This window comes from Haliotis cracherodii, unplaced genomic scaffold (assembly GCF_022045235.1).
Source record: "Haliotis cracherodii isolate W230 unplaced genomic scaffold, xgHalCrac1.p SCAF_2, whole genome shotgun sequence".
In the NCBI taxonomy this organism is placed as follows: Eukaryota; Metazoa; Mollusca; class Gastropoda; order Lepetellida; family Haliotidae; genus Haliotis; species Haliotis cracherodii.
This window is the reverse complement of record NW_027266275.1, coordinates 30,836,061-30,857,515: the sequence shown is the minus strand read 5'-3', so window position 1 is coordinate 30,857,515 and position 21,455 is coordinate 30,836,061. Positions and strand designations below refer to the sequence as shown.

Genomic DNA, 21,455 nt, shown 5'->3' with positions numbered 1-21,455 from the left:
ATCAATGTTAAAAATAATGTGGAAACAGGGCGATGATGAAAAATCGCACATTTCCGAAAGTTGCATTCTTAAAACATGTAACAGTGATATAATACGTTTATGCAGCTTCAAAGTAACGTGGCGGTTGAGTGGCTCAGTGGTTAATCGTTCTCTCATCACTCGGTCTACCCGTGTTCGAGTCCCCACATGGGTACAATAATCTTCCCGAGGCAAGACCGCCCACTAGCCTTTTAAACCAAAGTCTTTTTTTCCACCCTTGCAAGATAAAGCCCACTTTCGCACTTATCGATGGCCAAATCAGAAAACGTTTCACAAAATAACCATCCACGACTGGTACACTTTTGTCTGAAGGTGATTTACCGCTGCCTGTCCTTGTTGACACGTCTTTTTCATCTTAAACTCGTGATCTACGCGAGGTGGCGCCACGGTCGAGCCAAGAAAAGTGGCCTTGGTGTGGCAAAGGTATGAAACTAGCCTTTGATATAGGCTTGTGTATACGCTTGCCTCGGGAAGATGGGATACAATGTGTGAAGCCCATTTCTGGTGTCCCCCGCTATGATATTGCTGGAATAAAATCACACTCACTCACTCACACAAAGGAAATGAAGATGAGTGTTAAGTCTTAAAATGTAAACAGACAACTCGTGGGTATAATGACGACAATGACTTACTTATGTTTGAGTTTTCCGTGATATTGTACGTGTACGAGGAGCTGTCAAATGCAGGGGTATTGTCATTCAAATCCTGGAACAAGAAATGTTAATATATATGTTAAAATGTATAGATCAAACTATGTTTCTACGTTCATGCACTGAGCAGTTTGCCCTTAAAGCGGCATTTACACTTGGCATTGACTGGAACGTAAAGAATAAGGCAGATGTGTTATGGAATATTTACATGTGATATGTTCTCTCGTCACGCCTAAGACCCGGGTTCGTTTCCCGACATGGGTACAATGTGTTAAGCCCATTTCTGGTGTCCCCCGCCATGATATTGCTAGGAATATTTCTAAAAGCGGCGTAAAACCATACTCACTCACTCACTACTATGTACTGGCGATATCAAGATGCCCCCGGAAACAATTGTAAAATTTAAGATTGGCAACATGTACATATAAAACCGCTCTACTTTCAATAATAGAGAGGATCGGGGTCAATAGAATTCATTTACTCAATGGTACACATTTGCCCGCCTCTATGTAGGCAACATTGTAAAGTATTTGTTTGTTTGTTATTTGTTCAACGTCGCACTATTCCAGCTATATGGTGAATAATTATGTAAATAATTGAGTCTTGACCAGACAACCCAGTGATTGATATCATAAGCAACGAGGTTGCTGGGAGCATCTTTCGACCGGAATCCCCATGAAGTAGTTAAAAACGCTCATATGTGAGCTATGTCTTTAGGTGTTTTGCTTACCTGAACTTGAATAGATAGTGTCACATTAGATGACAGCGCAGGGTTTCCTTTATCCGTGGCAATCACAAGGAGTTCGATTAGGCCACCGAACGAGCTGTTCAAGCGTTCGTAGTCTAACTCAGCTGTTGGAGTTATGTCCCCGGAATTTGGGTCGATAGTAAAATTAGCACTATACGTTGAAGGCTTTAATGAGAATTGTATTTGACTGTTCAAACCTTCATCAAGGTCCGTAGCCTGAATAAGAGAGAACTTATGTTGAAACATATGCATTGTAGGTCATTTGTTAACTTTGTTTCTCGATATCACATTTCTCAGAGAAAAATATATATAACTGCCAACACTCTCAACACTTTTATGTAATCTTAAATCACATGAATTCATACCATTACAAATAAAAAGACAAATAAAGAGTATTCTTTACAAAGTTGTTAACAGATTCAAATGCAATATCCTGGTCGAATAATAATTTTAATTCCATTAAAAATATAATTGACAAAGCAAAGGTTTCATTGTGAAATAATGCTGCTTGTGAATACTATATATTAATCTATATGGATTAATGAACTTTTTTTAATCTGACTCAGCAAAAATATACAAATCCCGCTATGTTTCATTTAAGTTATGAGTTAACTGAAATTAGTCAGGACGATCAAGGGGAAGTTCGTCTGTTGAGATAGAGGGATTTAAGTTGAATTTTAAATGATGATGACGAGAGATATTATACTACTCTGGTCGAACAACTACTCAACCGCACCTGAACTTTTACAGTCTTGTCAAACGCTGCATTGTTTTCTTTCAGCACAGCGTCATAACCGTCCCTAATAAACAGTGGGGCGTTGTCGTTGTAATCGGTGACGTTGACCGTCAACTGCACGGTGGAACGACGTCCGCCTTTGTCGGTGGCGACCACGGTAAGGAAATACTGAGACTGACGCTCCCGGTCAAGTGTTCCATTGGCCACAGTCACCTCGCCCGTCGCATTGTTTATGTCGAAACTAAAGTAGAGAATGTACAAAACACAAGTGTATCGTGGTGACACATGGTCCAATGTTCAATGCAGAGGTCGCAAATCATGTTTCGTTCCTTTCCAAAACATCAAAGCATGTTAGATTTCGTTACTTAATATTTGTATCCGTTTAACCAGTACGGTGTAATGCATAATGCAGCTTGGGTTGTATACTCCCCAGGGAACGGAGGTTCATTTGTTTGTTGTTTTATATGATCGAGTCTGGACCACATAATCTATTGTAAGCTGTGATCAAAACTCACTGATGATGTTTGTCGTTCAGAAAATAGACATTTCTTGTTTGATTGTTTTGTTTGTTGTTGTTTAACGCCACACTCAGCAATATTCCAGCTATATGACGGCGGTCCGTAAATAATCGAGTCTGGACAAGACAATCCAATGATTAATATCATGAGCATCGAGACATTTCTTGAAAAGCGCACTTTGCAATTTGTGTGATTACAATGACAGTCTGTAAAACGTGGATGACGCCATAGAAGACTCATACCGATGCATCCATATACTGTGATGGTAATACTGACAATCTTAACATAAATCAACTGGTGCACACACTTGCGGGTATTGCGGATACTTCAGAGTTGTCTATGTGTTTTGTGATATATGCAACAATACTTACAGATTTTGTCCTCCTTGTAGAGTATACGCTCCCATACCAAATTCGGCAGAGTCCTCGTCAGTCGCCTATATCAAATAATATGAATAAGAGAAAGAATAAGAATGAGAATGAGAATGAGAATACATGTATGGATAAATAAATATATGAGTTAATAAATATATAAATAAATGAAACAATATATAAATGAATGAATGAATGAAAATATGAATTAATGAATGAATAAATGAATGAATGAATCAATCAGTCAAGTAATAAATGAATGAAATAATGTATGACTGTATGAATACACGAATGAATGAACTTACATATGAACGAATGAATACATAAAAACATATATCTGAATTGATGAATGTGTGAATGAATAAATATATCAATGTGTCACTTGGGTTTTAACGCTGCTTTGAACAGTATTTCAGTTATATCACGGCGTGTGAGCATAATGTAGTTGGATAGCGAATTGGGGCGCCTTCGACGACTGGTCACTCGTGCCCCAATGAATGAATGAATGAATGAATGAATAAATGAATGAATCTATGGATGAATGAATATTTGAATGAATGAATGAATGAATGAAAATATGGAGGAATGAATTAATGAATATATAAATGAGTAAATGAATACGGATGAAATAAATAAATATATGATGCTGAATATATATATATATATATATATATATATATATATATATATATATATATATATATATATATATATATATATATATATATATATATATATAAATAAATGTGTGCATGAATGAATGAATTTATATTTATACATATGCACGAATGTATATATTAACGAATGAAAGTATGAACGAACGAGCGGACGCATGAATATCAACATGAATGAATTTGTGAATGAATGAATATATGAATGAATGAATGAATGAATGAATGAATGAATGACAAATGCAAAAGCAAGGCAGATTCCATTGTATAAATTCCAACTATAGCATTAGCTTGTTGAAAACAAGTACCTGTGGCCCACGGCCCATATGCAAGTCAAGTGTTCACCCTAGCAACCACGGGAACATATTGTAATGTCAGTTTTATCAGTGATATGTCAAGGTTAGAAATGTCCTCCACATTTCCATCATATGTTTATTAAGGCCTTAGCTTTACTAAGGCCTTGAATATTGTAAACATGGTTGAACAACTTTTAAGCAAAAGTCTAGTGATGCTCTTTGAGATCTCCGTTGAAAGAGCATGCTGGATGTTTCGTTAAAAGTTGTGAACTCAAAGACTGGAGCTGTTGGACCGTAGTTCGATATAAAGGGAAAGTTGACCGATGGAAAGTTGTGGTCATCCTTCTTGTCATACAAGATGCTGATTCAACAAGAAATGGCACTGAAATACTGTGGTGCTCAGGGATTACAGAATTTGTGTACTCAAGGTACGTACACCTTGTTGACGTTAACATGTCAACTGTTTTGTATAAACTATATCATGGCCCTATATACGTCCTTGTATTAACTGCGCTGTAATATATACTGCCAAGGGGTAGCTCATGCAATCACCAAGTGGTGACTGCACATTTACAAGGTGAGCTAATAACGCACAGTTACCTAATGATTGAGCATATGCCATGTTCATTCACTCCAACTTACTGTGACGTTAACAACTCTCGTCCCCATGATTTTATCTTCACTAATCTCGGCCGTGTATTCTGTTTTTACGAACTTAGGATCGTTGTCATTGACGTCCAGAATATTAAGTTGAACAAATGCTGTTGTATTGAAGCCACTCCCATGCTGCTCTTTGGCCATAATCTGACAACAAAAATAGCTAAAGGTTAACAAAAGGTGTTATTTTCATTCCCACAGTAACAGTAACATATATGAAACAATTAATTACCTATTGTTACGAATATAATACATTCCTGCATTTGATGAGTTCATGTACGTTGACACCTCATTAATCCTTACGATAAGTGAGTTAACATTTCACGTCGCATTATTTCAGCCATAAAGGGACCCTTACAATAAGAGGCGGAAGGGTGGCCTATTGGGTAAAGCGTTCTCTCGTCCCAAGTTCGATTCTTCACATGGGCACAATGTGTGAAGTCCATTTGTGCTGTCCATCACCGTAATTTTGCTGGAATATTGCTAAAAGTGGCGTAAAACCATACTCACTCACTCACTCCTCACTAATCCATACGATAACGTTTGCGGGTTTCTAGATTTCTTAATCAATTGTTCGGAGTTAAGTTCCTTTGTACACTAAGTTACATGTGCCACTAGTGGGTTGTAGTGAGATGTTACAAGGTAAATGTGCTTGTCCATCACGAGATCGAGGGCATTGTTTCAGCCTTGTAGTGTAGCCTTATGGTGTTGACTGGCAGTAGGTCTTCCCCGCAATTGTACCCCGAGTGCATAGTTATGACACATAAAAGTACAGAGTCAACGGTGTAATTATACCACCAGTATCAACACGATGCAAGACACGTATGAGGGCAATGTTGTGATAATACCGCCAGTATCAACACGATGCAAGACACGTATAAGGGCAATGTTATGATTATTCCAACACTATCAACACTATGCAAGACACGTATAAGGACAATGTTGTGATAATACCACCTCTATCAACACGATGCAAGACACGTACAAGGGCAATGTTGTGATTATTCCAACACTATCAACACTATGCAAGACACGCACAAGGGCATTGTTATTATTATTCCACCACTATCAAAACTATGGGAGACACGTATAAGGACAATGTTGTGATTATAATACCAGTATCTACACGACCAAAGACACGTATGAGGGCAATGTTGTGATTATACCACCTCTATCAACACGATGCAAGGCACGTACAAGGGCAATGTTGTGATTATACCACTAGAATCAACACGATGCAAGACACGTGTAAGGGCAATGTTGTGATTATACCACTACTATCAACACGACCAAAGACACGTATAAGTTGTGATTAATCCACCACTAGCAATGCATGTAAGACACGTATAAAGGCAATGTCGTGATTATATCGCCAGTGTCAACACGACACAAGACACGTATAACGGCAATTGTGTGATCATTCCACCACTATCAATACATGCAAGACACGCATTAAGGCAAAGTTGTTTATACCGCCAGTATCAACACGGTGCAAGACACGTATGAGGGCAATGTTGTGATAATACCGCCAGTATCAACACGATGCAAGACACGTATAAGGGCAATGTTATGATTATTCCACCACTATTAACACTATTGGAGACACGTATAAGGACAATGTTGTGATAATACCACCTCTATCAACACGATGCAAGACACGTACAGGGGCAATGTTGTGATTATTCCAACACTATCAACACTATGGGAGACACGTATAAGAACAATGTTGTGATAATACCACCTCTATCAACATGATGCAAGACACGTACAAGGGCAATGTTGTGATTATTCCAACACTATCAACACTATGCAAGACACGTACAAGGGCATTGTTATTATTATTCCACCACTATCAAAACTATGGGAGACACGTATAAGGACAATGTTGTGATTATGATACCAGTATCAACACGACCAAAGACACGTATGAGGGCAATGTTGTGATTATACCACCTCTATCAACACGATGCAAGGCACGTACAAGGGCAATGTTGTGATTATAATAACAGTATCAACACGACCAAAGACACGTATGAGGGCAATGTTGTGATTATATCACCAGTATCAACACGATGCAAGACACGTATAAGGGCAATGTTGTGATTATACCACTACTATCAACACGATGCAAGACACGTATAAGTTGTGATTAATCCACCACTAGCAATGCATGCAAGACACGTATAAAGGCAATGTTGTGATTATATCACCAGTGTCAACACGACACAAGACACGTATAACGGCAATTATGTGATTATTCCACCACTAGCAATACATGCAAGACACGCATTAAGGCAAAGTTGTGATTATATCACCAGTGTTAACACGACGCAAGACACGTATAACGGCAATTGTGTGATTATTCCACCACTATCAATACATGCAAGACACGTACAAGGGCAATGTTATGATTATTCCACCACTATTAACACTATTGGAGACACGTATAAGGACAATGTTGTGATAATACCACCTCTATCAACACGATGCAAGACACGTACAGGGGCAATGTTGTGATTATTCCAACACTATCAACACTATGGGAGACACGTATAAGAACAATGTTGTGATAATACCACCTCTATCAACATGATGCAAGACACGTACAAGGGCAATGTTGTGATTATTCCAACACTATCAACACTATGCAAGACACGTACAAGGGCATTGTTATTATTATTCCACCACTATCAAAACTATGGGAGACACGTATAAGGACAATGTTGTGATTATGATACCAGTATCAACACGACCAAAGACACGTATGAGGGCAATGTTGTGATTATACCACCTCTATCAACACGATGCAAGGCACGTACAAGGGCAATGTTGTGATTATAATAACAGTATCAACACGACCAAAGACACGTATGAGGGCAATGTTGTGATTATATCACCAGTATCAACACGATGCAAGACACGTATAAGGGCAATGTTGTGATTATACCACTACTATCAACACGATGCAAGACACGTATAAGTTGTGATTAATCCACCACTAGCAATGCATGCAAGACACGTATAAAGGCAATGTTGTGATTATATCACCAGTGTCAACACGACACAAGACACGTATAACGGCAATTATGTGATTATTCCACCACTAGCAATACATGCAAGACACGCATTAAGGCAAAGTTGTGATTATATCACCAGTGTTAACACGACGCAAGACACGTATAACGGCAATTGTGTGATTATTCCACCACTATCAATACATGCAAGACACGTACAAGGGCTATGTTGTGATTATTCCACCACTATCAACACTATGCGAGACACGTTTAAGGACAATATTGTGATTATAATACCAGTATCAACACGACCAAAGACACGTATAAGGGCAATGTTGTGATTATAATACCAGTATCAACACGACCAACGACACGTATAGGGGCAATTGTGTGATTATTCCACCACAGTCAATACATGCAAGGCACGTACAAGGGCAATTTTGTGTTTATACCACCACTATCAACACGATGCAAGACACGTATAAGGACAATGTTGTGATTATATCACCACCATCAGTAAATCGCTTATGTTCTTACAGTGAAATTGACTGAATGTCTCCGTTCGTAGTCCAAGATGGCCGGATTCTTTACAGTGATGAGCACAGTAGCAGATGACCTGACGGCCTGGGGCACCGGGGTGAAGTCGTCACACCCAACTAGACTCAGCTCAAACAAGCTATTCTCACCCTGAAACACATGGATGTAGTGGAGAAGTCAATTGTTTACACAAAGTTCTATGGCTAACATCAAGGACATAGGACCAAAGGCCGAATTTCCAGGACCTTTTCAATCTGTGTGACATACTGTGAATGGCGGATGTTACCGGTAGACATGCTGACCCTTTTCGCGAACACCTGGTGTCATCACTGATTTTGAATGATCCATTCATAAGTTTTTCAAAACTATTTTGCTCTTAACGCCAAATAGAATCTCTTTCGGTGGATAGCGTAGATGGTTATATTCTCTTGCATTGACAATAATATATATTTACAAGATAATGTAATTGCGTTAGAAACTATAAAAAGGAAAAAAGAATGGCTGTCATTACTTTTATTACTTCATTATTATTGTTATGGGAGATGTTGATGTGATAAAATTCTTCTCTAATCACGTTATATAAATAGAGATAGTATTATCACGACAGCAAATGTGAAAGTGATATCTTTTTATCGACCACTACCTTTTCCGAAGCATTCACCGTAATGACTGTATCTATTTCCTACCGATACATAATCTTCGTTAGAAACTGTTAAGATGGCAGTAAAAGTGATATATATAGTTTTATTGGTGTTGTTACCTTGTCTTTGTCAGAGACGGTCATGTTGTTAGGAATCTTGAAACTGATAGGGATTCCAGTGGCCATATTCTCCTTGATATCGGCAATGTATGTGTCGTTGTTGAACAGTGGCTTATTGTCATCAACGTCGATTACATTGATGATCAGCGTCCCTTAAATATGTATATTAACATGTAACTCAAGGGACATACATTTATTTCTCTCAAAGGCATTGAGAGAGAGAGAGAGAGAGAGATAGAGAGAGATAGAGAGAGAGAGAGAGAGAGAGAGTAGAAAGAGGGACACAGAGAGAGACACAGAGAGTCCCTACCTGTTGCTGTCTGTGACGAGTCACCATTAGCATCCCTGACGTTAATGACCAACGTCACCAACTCCATGTCCTCACGGTCAAGGCTACTTCGAACTCGCACATCTCCCCTGAGCTCGTCAATGCTGAACACAGTCTAGATATAAAGGTAAAATAAAGAACAACACAATAATGTACCTATTGTTAAGAACTACTGTACCATTTAACGCAAGTTCGTATCCTACCTTAAGCGTTCTAATAGTGAACCACAAGCAAATACGTAAATACTACTATCCTACCTTGAGTTTTCCGGTGGTAATACTTTTCTGTTCTCCATCCACAGCGGAGCTCCGTGACCAGTCAATGGAGTAGGTCAGGTTAGCGTCATCATCGGGATCGTAAGCAGTAAATTTCACATCCGTGCTTGTTGTCTCATTAACGTCCACTGACATAGATGATGGCTGAAATACCGGAGCCACATCATTGACATCTGTGACGGTTACGTTGACGATAGTAGAACTGGAGAGAGATGGAGTTCCTCTGTCCATGGCAACCACCACGAGACTGTAATAAGCCTCCTTCTCCTTATCTAGCTCACCAGCACGTACGATCTCACCAGACGAGCTATCTATTCGAAATTTTCCTAATCCTCCGCTCTCAATCATGTAGAAAATGTCCTTGTTTGGAGACGTTCTGTCGCCGTCTGTTGCACCAACTCTGGTTATATTGTGCCCTGGAGGAATGAATTAACAATGAATTAAACAGTATTATCAGACGAGTTTTCCGTTGGTTCATTAAATGAATGGAATGGACTTTAATACTTTTTCACGTTTTGACTAAAAATCCTGATTATCCCACTTTTCTACGCGCTTATTCATGTCGACACTTCCGTAGTCTGATACAAAAGGAATGCCGAAGACTGTTTCGAAGATTTTCGGTGTCATAAAGATACATCAACTGAAACAAGACATCAAGTTAATGAAGTTCGAATGACACGATAAAATATAAAAATCATCTGACATGTCGTAATAATTACCTTGTGAAATGTCTTCTCTCACGCTTGCCGTATATATCGCTGAATGGAATGTTGGCGTGAAGTCATTAAAATCCTGCAGAAAATATAGGAGATGCATATAAGTGAATGTTATTAAAACAACAATAAAGGTCAGTACAATAGTATTCTGTCACCCAAATCCAAGAGAATATATTTGAAAATGAATCCAGCTTAAGTCTAGAATGTTTTAGCTAGCCAAGATTACATCAGCTCCGGAAATGAAGCATTGCTAAGCACTCCATTTAGATTTTTTTTCACTTTGAAGATATATATTTTTGATTAAGATAACTTTCCGGGTCTAAATGTCAGTCTGGTAGAATTGCAGCTGTATTCGTCGGCCTAATCGTGTCTGGGCCAGGCAACTCAGCGTTTGACTGATTGCGTAGTGATGCCTATTATACAAAAAGACGCGAAATCAGCCAAGGTGTACACTGTCACCACCTGACCTGCTCTCGCGACAAGAATGCGTACAGGGGCCGAACTCGGCACCGGGATTCCCCAATGAACACGTGGTGGTTTCTTTTAAAGTAAGTAATACCTGAAAACCGCAATTGCTCTTTGTTTGTTATATCATTAGATAAAGAATGCCATATGTATGCAGTGTACGTACATAATGTACGACAACGTAATGACTCTGTACCTGGATTGAGATATTGACAACCACGCTTGATGACAAAACTGGAGAGCCTAGATCAGACGCTGTTACGTTGAAAGTTAGCGTATCGCTGATACTGGCATCAAGGCTCTCATAGTCAAACACACCAACCACCGTCATCGCACCTGAATCCGGGTCCACGCTAAAGTTGTTTTGAAGACCTACTGGCGACTTGGTTATGCTGTACCGGACTCGGCTGTTATTGGTATTCGGTTCGTCGTCGTCGTTAGCCTGGTGTACAACCACATCACAATTTCTATGATATTCTATAATCATATGAATGCATTTTAAATCGGTTTGGTTTGTCGTTTATGCTTTACGCCACACTCAGCAATATTCCAGTTAATCTGGACCAGACAAAGTAGTGATTGATCTAATGTGCAACGTGAAATGATAACACGAAATCAACCAATTCCCCAAGCCTGACCACGAGCTTTATTTCGTGGTCTAGCAGAGGTTACAGGTCTTGCATCGACAAGCGTAGGTTACTGAGGCCAAATGTTAACCCGGAATCCCTACGGGATTAATATATAATGTTTAAAATGTCTTCTTCGGGAATCAAACCTCTCTGAGGTTGTGGTAGTATTTGCGGTTATATAAACGCTAATATGCCCTCTCTTCAAAGTGTATTAGAACATTTTCCATTAAATAATGCGATTATAGCCATCACTGGTTACATAACATAATTAATGAAAAGGAAAATCTGTAGTGAGCTAATTTGCTTTGGCAAAATATTTTAACTTTAACCACAAAATATGAGAATTGTAAGGGAAAAGGATATTGTTATAAGCGTAACATCATCATAAGTAAAAACAAAAACAGACTATTAGAGGCTCTAATGTTCCTGATCCTATTAATGGGATTAACCTACCTTCAAAATGATTGGCCTAGAAAAGGCATCTTTTCCGTCGATAAGGTTGCCATCGTAATAGTCTCTTCTGAAGCTGGGAGCTTCGTCGTTGGCGTCGGTGATGTTAATTGTGAGCAACGTTGTTTGTCGTCGCCCTCCACCGTCGGTAGCCTGAACCGTCAGATAGTACGTGTCAGTTATCTCTCTGTCCAGGCCCCTCCCCCTCGTGTGCACCTGGCCACTGAAGGTGTCTATCCTGAAACTGAAAGGGGATAATTGGATCATACTTCCAAACTTCAAAAAGTACGCCCTTCAGATTGGTTATTCACAGGTTTCAAATTACAATAATATTCTCTGATTGAACAAGCCGAATTCAAAACCGATTTACCGCGGAAGCTGATATTCGTAGGAAAGTACTTCCTTGTCTGTCAATATCGGCAATCTGTTAAAAACGATGACATTACCAAAAAATGTAGTTCTGTTGTTTCTTAAAATATTAAAGTATGTGTTGTAGTTCATTTTGGATAGAAACCGCCATGCAAATGGACTAAAGGGTATAGAGACACACGAAAGCTTGAAAACGTCATATGTGTTGCGTCACAATACACAATCAAAGTAACAATGGAAAAGGCAGAATGTGTATTGAGGTCAAGCGGAAGCTGTCATGATGTGGCAATAGTATCTTCTTTACACGAATGCCTTGTTTACGTCATGTTGACATTGTTTTTGTCATGACACGGCTTTCAGTATAGACATCATTTCGTCTTCTGTAGAACCTATTGTGTTAATACTAATACTAATTGTTTCGTATGATTACTAATATTCGTATGCGTTTCAAACTGGCAGTGTCAGCACTATACCCTTGCTCGTGTGTTTCACCGAAGTGGTAAACGTCTGAGGCCGGCATCACTACAGGCTCTCCTGCCACATTAAGCTGACACGCCGTGATATAACAGGAATGCTGTTAAAAGCGGCATTAAACCCAACTCACTCACTCATACTGGCAGACATACAACACCTGTGTACGAAAATCATCATGACATTATCCCATCTGTCCGACATTATATTTAGTGTGTTTATCATCAGTAACTTCAACACAAACTCTACATTATTTCCAGAAATGATGAATTTATGAAATGAACTATCAAAAATAATATATATTTTTAGTTATTAAACTTGTCCTCATGTTAAAAAAATGTTCCGGACAGGCTGTAAGTTCTGAAACACAATGTGTCGTGGTTCTGTCTCAACAAAAAAATCTCCTAACATTAAACAGTCGATAAAAAAAACAACTCACTATGTTTGGTCTCCCTGTAGGGTGTAGGTCACATTGCCCCCTGATCCCGTGTCTACATCGGTAGCCTGCAAGGGTAACACGTGTCAAAGACATTAAACTTCGGAGATATTATTCAACTTGAAATATTTAACGTGACGTTCAGTGGTTTCATATCAACGACTTGGGTCTATATTTGTAATGTTCGTGGTCTAATCTCACACTCATAATACAGCTATACGACATCGGATGAAGATAATCACACAAACCAGTGATTGATATTGTGAGTATCTTCCACGCCCACTGGGACGTCTTGACATGTAATTAACCAAGTCAGCATGTTCGATCATCCGACGTTTAAGTCGCTTCTTAAGACAAACAAAGAGGTTGTTGAGGATTTTACGAAACCGTGAGTCCCCATTTAATCCAACAACTTTATATATCATGTGTTTGTTTCTTGTTCAGCGCAAAATTCGGTACACAATGCTGCAATACGACGGCGGCTGTTCAGATACCAAACATGTGTGATAGGAAGGAATGTGATTAGGTTTATGTGGTATTTCAAACTGATTTCTTTGTGGATGCATAATTCAACTTGTTACCTATCTATCGGTGTATTACAGACTTAAGATATAGTGGATGTATCATTCAAACTATTGCCTATCTATTATTTTATTACCTTATAGTGGCTGCATCAAATTCAAATTGTTATCCACATGTATCCATCACTATCATTGTATTACAGGCTCACGTAAAAGTGGATGCATCATTTAACATAATACCTACCTATATATTACTGTATCACTCATCCAGTCATCAATCAGTTACCTCTGTCAATGCCTCATACTGAAGGTGATGCATAATTATCATATACTGACTATGGTAGCGAGAATGATATGGGTATTGTTCGGTTCACTCACGTTCACGGTGTATACGGGTGTGTTGTCCGCAACGTTCTCCCTGACGTCAGCTGAGTAGGGAACATTTTGGAACTCCGGGTCGTTGTCGTTGGCGTCGAGTATAGATAACGTAACAGTACAGCTTCTATTAAGGTGGTTACCCCCACGTGGCTCACTGGCAACTACCTGTATGGATGATCACAAGGTGGTCATTAGGGGATGATCATTCAATGTTCCTTCAGTGTGGGTGTGGGTGTGGGTGTGGGTGTGGGTGTGGGTGTGGGTGTGGATGTTGTGTGCAGAGGTATTTTTTACACAGAATACTTTGTCAGTCAGCGCTTCAAGGATACCTTATCTCTGCTAGGAGTCATATCTTCCAGAATTCCTAGAAACAGATAATGTTTTCTCGGAACATCTCCATCTCCACTACCACACACAAGATGATCGGTCCCTTCGGAAATATATTGAGACTGTTTTGTTCAGCCTGACTGGAGTATTTGGTAACCTTTGAACAATATGTCAATTTATGTCAAGGTGCTTCAGTTTACCGTGTGTATATGTGTGTGTGTGTGTGTGTGTGTGTGTGTGTGTGTGTGTGTGTGTGTGTGTGTGTGTGTGTGTGTGTGTGTGTGTGTGTGTGTGTGTGTGTGCGCGTGTGTGTACATATGCGTGTATCTGTGTGATCCATACGGCTTTCTGAAGAACTTCTAGTGACTTGCGTGCACTTTAGTATTTTTTATAAAAAAAGATTCTTATACACTTACAGTCAGTGTTATTGACTGTCTCATTTCATAGTCCAGAATGGTCGAGTTGTCTACCCTGATTGACAGAGTCGCCGACGACTGCACCGTGTCTGGGGATATGGTAAAGTATCCAGCATGTGCGCCAGACAAGGTCAAGGACAGGTAGCTGTTGTCCCTCTGCGGATAAGATAAGGCCTTTTAGCTTACATGGTATACTGACCCGCCATTTAAGGTGGGTATATTTGTGAAGAGAAATAATTTACTAGTAACTAAAAGAAATAACATATCTATGTATTTCGTTTTTGTTTCTCTATTTTATCGTAGTTTAAATATATTTATTCAATAATTTTCAAGTGCATAACGCACCCAAAGATTTCGTTGTTTTTTTTATATTCAAATATCCATTAACCATATAATTACAAAAAAACTTTCAATATCAACCGGTATTTAAACATTGAATAATGATCGCTCCGCTTTGAAGTAACAACAATGGTAACGGACATTATATTATAATCCTACCAGGTCGATGTCAGAAACGTTCAAAGAATCTGGTGTAGTGAAGGTGATGGGTGTTCCCCGGTCCATGTTTTCTGTTATGGACGCACTGTAGGCGTTTTGATTAAACCTTGGGTTGTTGTCGTCGACGTCAAGTATATTGATGACGAGAGTTCCTTATAAGAAGTATATGACAGAAATATAAGACAATGAGATCGTTACACAAGAACCAGTTCAACATTTGGTGCACAGTGTAATATTGGTAAGTAATTCTTAACAACAAAACAACATTGTCTCCATATGTATTTTCATTCGTAAGAGTATTGTCAAGTTTACATGGAGTACAAGAACTCTATGACATTCTCCTCTTATCCATTACAATACGAACTATGGATTCCTAGAAGGGACATCGTCGCGTTGTCCTTACAGTACAAAAACAAGCAAAAAGTGTCAAAATTAACCAAAGCGCGACAATGGGACAATGCAACATTTTGGCCATTTGTCGGATTGTCGCGTTATGAATAATCATTTCTATTTTACCGAAGGGTGGCAATGAGATAACGCGACAATTTCAAGGTTAAAAAATAAGTTCCATTGTCGCCCCAAAAATATGTAAACGGGCGTTGAAATGCGCGACAATGCCACAAATGGCCTGAATGTCGCTTTGTCGTATTTTGGTTAATTTTGACATGTTTTACTTTTTTTTGTAACGGCGAAAATGAGACAATGCGACAATGTCCCTTATAGGATTTCATAACGAACAGACTGGGATCACACACAATTGAAATACAGCAAACCGCCGATAGTTCAATCTTAACTATTCTTAAAACTGCATACTTCCGTTTGACAAATCATGAACTGAATTTTTTGCTTTATTTAGACGTACTTGACAATGATAATCATGGAGGTAGGCTTTCCCGAGGCCAGGACTGCAATGTTTCAATAGTGCAGAGATAGCACATTTATTGTTCAAACAGAAATTCCCTTAACGTCTACCTTCAACATAATGTTAGTTTGTATATGGTACAAACATGTTACCCAATCCAACGATGCATGTGTCAGTGGCGTGTTTAGCATAACATATTGGTTAAACCAATATGTTATGGTATACTAGTACGTAGAGGGTAATTCTATGATCACGTACATGTAGATTCATCAAAGCATCAAAGATCACTTCATGATTCCCGAAAGAGAGTTTAGCTAACCTGTATAGATTTGAGGCTGAAATCGAGCACTTGCATTTGTGTCATTCACTTGTAAACTAAGAGTGACCTGTTGAGCAGTTTCTCGATCAATGATGCGAGAAGCACGGATTTCACCTGTTGACTTGTTAACGCTGAACCAATCCTATAAAACAAAAGTGAAAATGTCATTGTGGCAATATAAGCGGTGTGTGAAATCTTGTTCAAAATGTTAGGCCAGGCAACCGGACAGTTGGCACATGCGATCAGTTTTTTTGCTTTGCAAATAGTTAAAAAAATGTTAACAAGTGCAATCAAATACATTCTGGATCAACTATTGTATTTCATTACCAAATATGACACGTGTCAAATCACTAATAATCTTCAACATGCGAGTATTTAAGTTTACAAATGTCGACCGTCTATGTGCGTGAATGATAGTTTACATAATTGTTTTAACCTACAACCCGATGTGTCTGCCAGAGAGATGCATGGTATTGGAAGATTCCAGGACTAGTCACCTGCGCCACCCTCATCCCCACCCCTCAATTAATCATTGTGATAGCCCCGCAAGGATGCACAGAAATCGTGAGCTCGAATCCTTGACTTGCCCTTATCAATATCCATAGACTATCAGCACCATACCCGTGCTCAAGTGGTGAACGTCCACGACCAGAATCACTTGATCTTTCCTCTCTTGTGTCCTCCGCCGTGATATTGACGAAATATTGATAAAACCGGTGTAAAACCCGACTCCCCCACTAAAATAAAGCTGACACTCCGTGCAATACTAAAATACCACCCAAAGCTCCGTTAAACCCGCTTCTCTAACAAAAATTAAGCTGGGACACCGTGATGTAACAGATGTACTGAAATCAGCACTGAACCCGTCTCACTCACTCACTCAAAATAAGCAGAGACGCCGTGATATAAACTGAAATACTGTTCGGGCGCCATGATATGTTTACCTGTACTTGTGATGAAACGTCTTGCTGTTCCTCATTGATCCCGGTGACAAGGGTAACGGTGTACTCAAGTCGTCTGTCGGGGTCGGCATCAGTAGCGCTGAAGTCTTCTACATGTTCATCCGTGGTGATGTTCTCATAAACACTGACAGTTTTATCACCGACATTAAATTTAGGCGATTCATCATTGACATTAATGATGCTGATATTAACAGCTACAGTTGAATTACGTTCAGGGGAGCCTCTGTCTTGAACCATTACGACCATTTTGTAAGCTGTCTTCGATTCATAGTCCAGGATGCCACTTGTAGATATTTCTCCACTGTTGGGGTTAATACGAAACCTACCATCATCTCCACTAACAATGGTGTAATAAATGACGTCATTCGGATCCGTCCCGTCATCATCCGTTGCAGATACTGTGATTACCGAGCTTCCTTTAAACATAGCACGTCATGGCGGATGAGGAATGCATGGTTGTTACACAGCATCATTTGCTTGACTCTAGATATACACAGATTCACCGTTATAAACATACTACTTGGTATAATAAAAAACACAGTAAAAAGCAAAAGCGAAGAGAGACAAAAACTCAACTAAGCAAACACAAACAACACAGAAACAGGTACATATATTTTGCAAACAAAACAATAACATAAACCAAGTATCGTTCAGCACACAACCTGATCCTCGTTTATTCAACGCATTATAATTATGATAAGTATCCCGGACCTGTTCGCCACCGTAGTTTCGTTTCGTAGTTATTAACTATTATCATAATAACCAATCAATATGAGTTTGTTAGAAATTAACATGAAAAATTGTGGCCGCCATATATTTAAAATATAGAGTTTTTCTTAAAAAAGGTAGGCTCATAGTTTGTACCCAGTGAACTATTAATTTGGTGACAATGAGTAACAACCCACGTTGATTGTTGATATGTTGTGTCTAGTGTCTAGAGTTGTGTTATCAAAATAGCAAATATCTTCTGATTATATAAGTTCAACATTGTTATATTTAAATTGGTGGCCAGTGCACCAATAGGCGTTATCTACTATTGCACTGATTGGTGTACTGACCACTATGGTAGACAATAATCGAGAGGCAGAATTCGAATTTGAAATTTGAAGCTTTGTCGTTGGTTTGAATAATTGTATGTGTGTGTGTTCGTGTGTGTGCGTGCGTGTGTGTGTGTGTTTGTGTGTGTCCTACAAGATGTTTCGTTATTATCAGCGTCGTGTCAAGAGATGTGGACGCGAACATATGGTGGCGAATAGGTACTAGTATCTATCACAACAAGCTGGAGATATAATACACTGGGTAATCGAGAATGGCATCAAACATACTAATAGTTAATACTTAATTGGAATGTTTATTATTCACTTTAATAATTCATGTTACTTGATTGTTTGTAGATAACACAATGTTTCAATGTAAAGCAACAACAATCAGACTGATTATACGCACGGCCCGAGCAGATCAACTTCTGAACATTCAGAGGTGGAGACTTGTACATTACCTAAGCTGGTTCCTTCCTCAATGCTGTAGTTGTAGGAAGGTGCTTTGAATGCTGGAGTCTTATCATTTTCGTCCTGTAATTCACCATTATAACATAATTACTATTACACTGCAAAATATTTCACCTTTAGAGGCATGGTGATTGGCGTAGAGGTATCTAAATTGCACGTACATGTTCACACCGTTTCACTTTGTTTATAAAATTGATTATATTTACGTATACTATGGTCATGAAATACACTAATTCCCGACACATATTATATTCAAAGTCTCTTGCTCTTCATACCTGCACAGTAAGGGTCACATTAACATCTGTGTAGAGTTGTGGTATCCCTGAGTCCGTGGCTCTCACCATCACTGCAACCTGGCTACTGTTGAGGTTCTCATAGTCCAGAACAGTGGGCACCGAGAGGTCACCTTTGACGCCGTCCACAGCGAAGTGGGAGACCAGACCACGAGGGTAGGTCCGGCTGATGCTGTACCTCACTTGACCATTGACCCCTACATCAGCGTCTGTGGCCTGTGGGGTGAAAACGTTGCTTTAGTTCCAGTGGTATCAACACTTACTCCATATTTCTACATCTCCATGTATTTGATTTCTATTGTTGTTAATAGCATAACAGAATGGCGCCATACTACGTATGCACTGGATACACGAGGACGTTATTGAGTGGGGTTAACACAGGTTTCGACTGTACTTCAGTTGTGTAGCATGTCAACTTATTGTGGGAAGAGGGGTTAACGCCGTTTTGTACAGTATTTCAGTTTTATAGCGTGACAGAAACACCAAAGTGATGCAGATCTTAGACGTTTAGCACTTAAGGTTTGGTGAAACCCATCAGCACGACAATGGTGCTGACAGACCAAGGATCATAATCAGGGAGACTCTGGGATTCGAACAGATGATCCCGGGATCCTGGCACGCTTCAGAGACGCACAGCGAAATGCGGCGCCTCTGGATATATTGTATATTATCAAACTTCTCGACACTTTTTATCATGCTGGCAATAAAAATATGATATCAAAATCAAAATGCAGAGAAATGGAATGCAAGACAAAATGATGAGTTCCATTACTTTCTTCCTATATAAGAACTGCTGTCTTTCTGCTTTCTGGCTTGAAATCAATACAATTACATTTGGGCAAGATTTTTTTTTTTTCAATTCTTAAACAAATTCTCAACGTACATACATTGCCGCTATCAATTTATTTTAAACCCCCTATAGGTCCAATCTCGCAGTAGTTAGTATAGCTTATTTGGCATATTATGAGTACATGTAATCCCATTATGTTTGAAAGTCGCTCACGATGCCGTTGTTAAACAGACTTGAATCTTAACTAAAGTGTCAAATCTGTAGATCTTTTGGAAGTGTTTTGGTTACTTTGCCGTTTGTGATATATATGAAAATTATTTTGAATACTTAAAACTTGAATTTGCGTATGGTGACACCCATGCAGTGAAGAGAAGAAGGCTAATCACCCACGACTGTGATCAACAGGTGATCAAAACAATATAATGCATGTATCTATGTCCATTATTATTCGGCTTAATATTATTTAAAAATATATTTGCTATTTTACATTGAAGTTTTGTTTCGATGTAAAGTAAAACAGTGGAACAACGATGCCATTAATTATGGGAACATGTTTGCAGCTTTGATGAGGAAAGACGCTGACAGACAACAGCCGACAAGGACGGACAAATAGGCTTCCAAACGAAACACTTTGTCGAGGTGAGCTACATGTAAACCTTAAAATGCATGGCGGAGTAAACGACGATGCATAGAGCATGTTACATGCTACTTACCGAGACAGTAATGGGCCTACTAAAACTGTGGTCATTTTCTTTCAAGTATCCGTCATAATCTCTTCTGAATACTGGTGGATTGTCGTTGGCGTCCGTGATGTTGACAGTGAGCTGAGCGGTGTCCTTCAACCCACCGGGGTCTGTGGCCTCCACGGAGATATAGTACATTGACTTGGTCTCTCTGTCCAACTGATCAGAGGCCACAGCCACCTTACCTGAGGAACTGATGGAGAACCTTGAACAGAGAAATACAAAGATATATTATTGTACACACACACACATATGCACACACACACACATATGCACACACACACACACACACACACACACATATGCACACACACACACACACACACACACACACACACACACACACACACACACACACACACACACACACACACACACACACACACACACACACACACACACACACACACACACACACTAGTAGATAACGCCTAACGCCCAACAGTCTGCAGCATAATTATTTTATCCAAACAAATCATTTTTATTTTTTTCGAAAAAATCCCTGACCACCCCCACCCCCTCAAAATATCAAATGCTCTGTCCCTTACGTATAAAAGAATGTCTTACATTCCGTCGTCACCTCGTAACGCATAAGTGACAGTTTTGAAGGGTTCCAGGTCGTCATCTACAGCCTGAAAAACAGTAACATTCACAGAAAACGCTTAGGCATGTGTCTACTATAGTTATATTAATGGTATTGTT

At 39.2% G+C, this 21,455-nt stretch overlaps 1 protein-coding gene across 1 annotated transcript in view; it reads right to left on the bottom strand.

Moving 5' to 3' along the window:
- The window catches only part of LOC139467569 (cadherin-23-like), a 92,128-nt gene that overhangs the window by 50,430 nt on the left and 20,243 nt on the right, over positions 1 to 21,455 (bottom strand). The window contains exons 15-36 of the mRNA XM_071249105.1: positions 21,321 to 21,385; positions 20,724 to 20,958; positions 19,203 to 19,436; positions 18,918 to 18,990; positions 17,402 to 17,835; positions 16,458 to 16,599; positions 15,277 to 15,428; positions 14,779 to 14,934; positions 14,036 to 14,200; positions 13,140 to 13,204; positions 11,864 to 12,104; positions 10,978 to 11,223; positions 10,320 to 10,392; positions 9,583 to 10,016; positions 9,308 to 9,440; positions 8,998 to 9,149; positions 8,238 to 8,387; positions 4,672 to 4,833; positions 3,063 to 3,127; positions 2,174 to 2,414; positions 1,420 to 1,653; positions 672 to 744 (exon numbers count right to left, since the gene is read on the bottom strand). Of these exons, the coding sequence (XP_071105206.1) occupies positions 672 to 744; positions 1,420 to 1,653; positions 2,174 to 2,414; positions 3,063 to 3,127; positions 4,672 to 4,833; positions 8,238 to 8,387; positions 8,998 to 9,149; positions 9,308 to 9,440; positions 9,583 to 10,016; positions 10,320 to 10,392; positions 10,978 to 11,223; positions 11,864 to 12,104; positions 13,140 to 13,204; positions 14,036 to 14,200; positions 14,779 to 14,934; positions 15,277 to 15,428; positions 16,458 to 16,599; positions 17,402 to 17,835; positions 18,918 to 18,990; positions 19,203 to 19,436; positions 20,724 to 20,958; positions 21,321 to 21,385 (3,925 nt within the window). The remainder of the gene's footprint in view (positions 1 to 671; positions 745 to 1,419; positions 1,654 to 2,173; positions 2,415 to 3,062; positions 3,128 to 4,671; positions 4,834 to 8,237; positions 8,388 to 8,997; positions 9,150 to 9,307; positions 9,441 to 9,582; positions 10,017 to 10,319; positions 10,393 to 10,977; positions 11,224 to 11,863; positions 12,105 to 13,139; positions 13,205 to 14,035; positions 14,201 to 14,778; positions 14,935 to 15,276; positions 15,429 to 16,457; positions 16,600 to 17,401; positions 17,836 to 18,917; positions 18,991 to 19,202; positions 19,437 to 20,723; positions 20,959 to 21,320; positions 21,386 to 21,455) is intronic.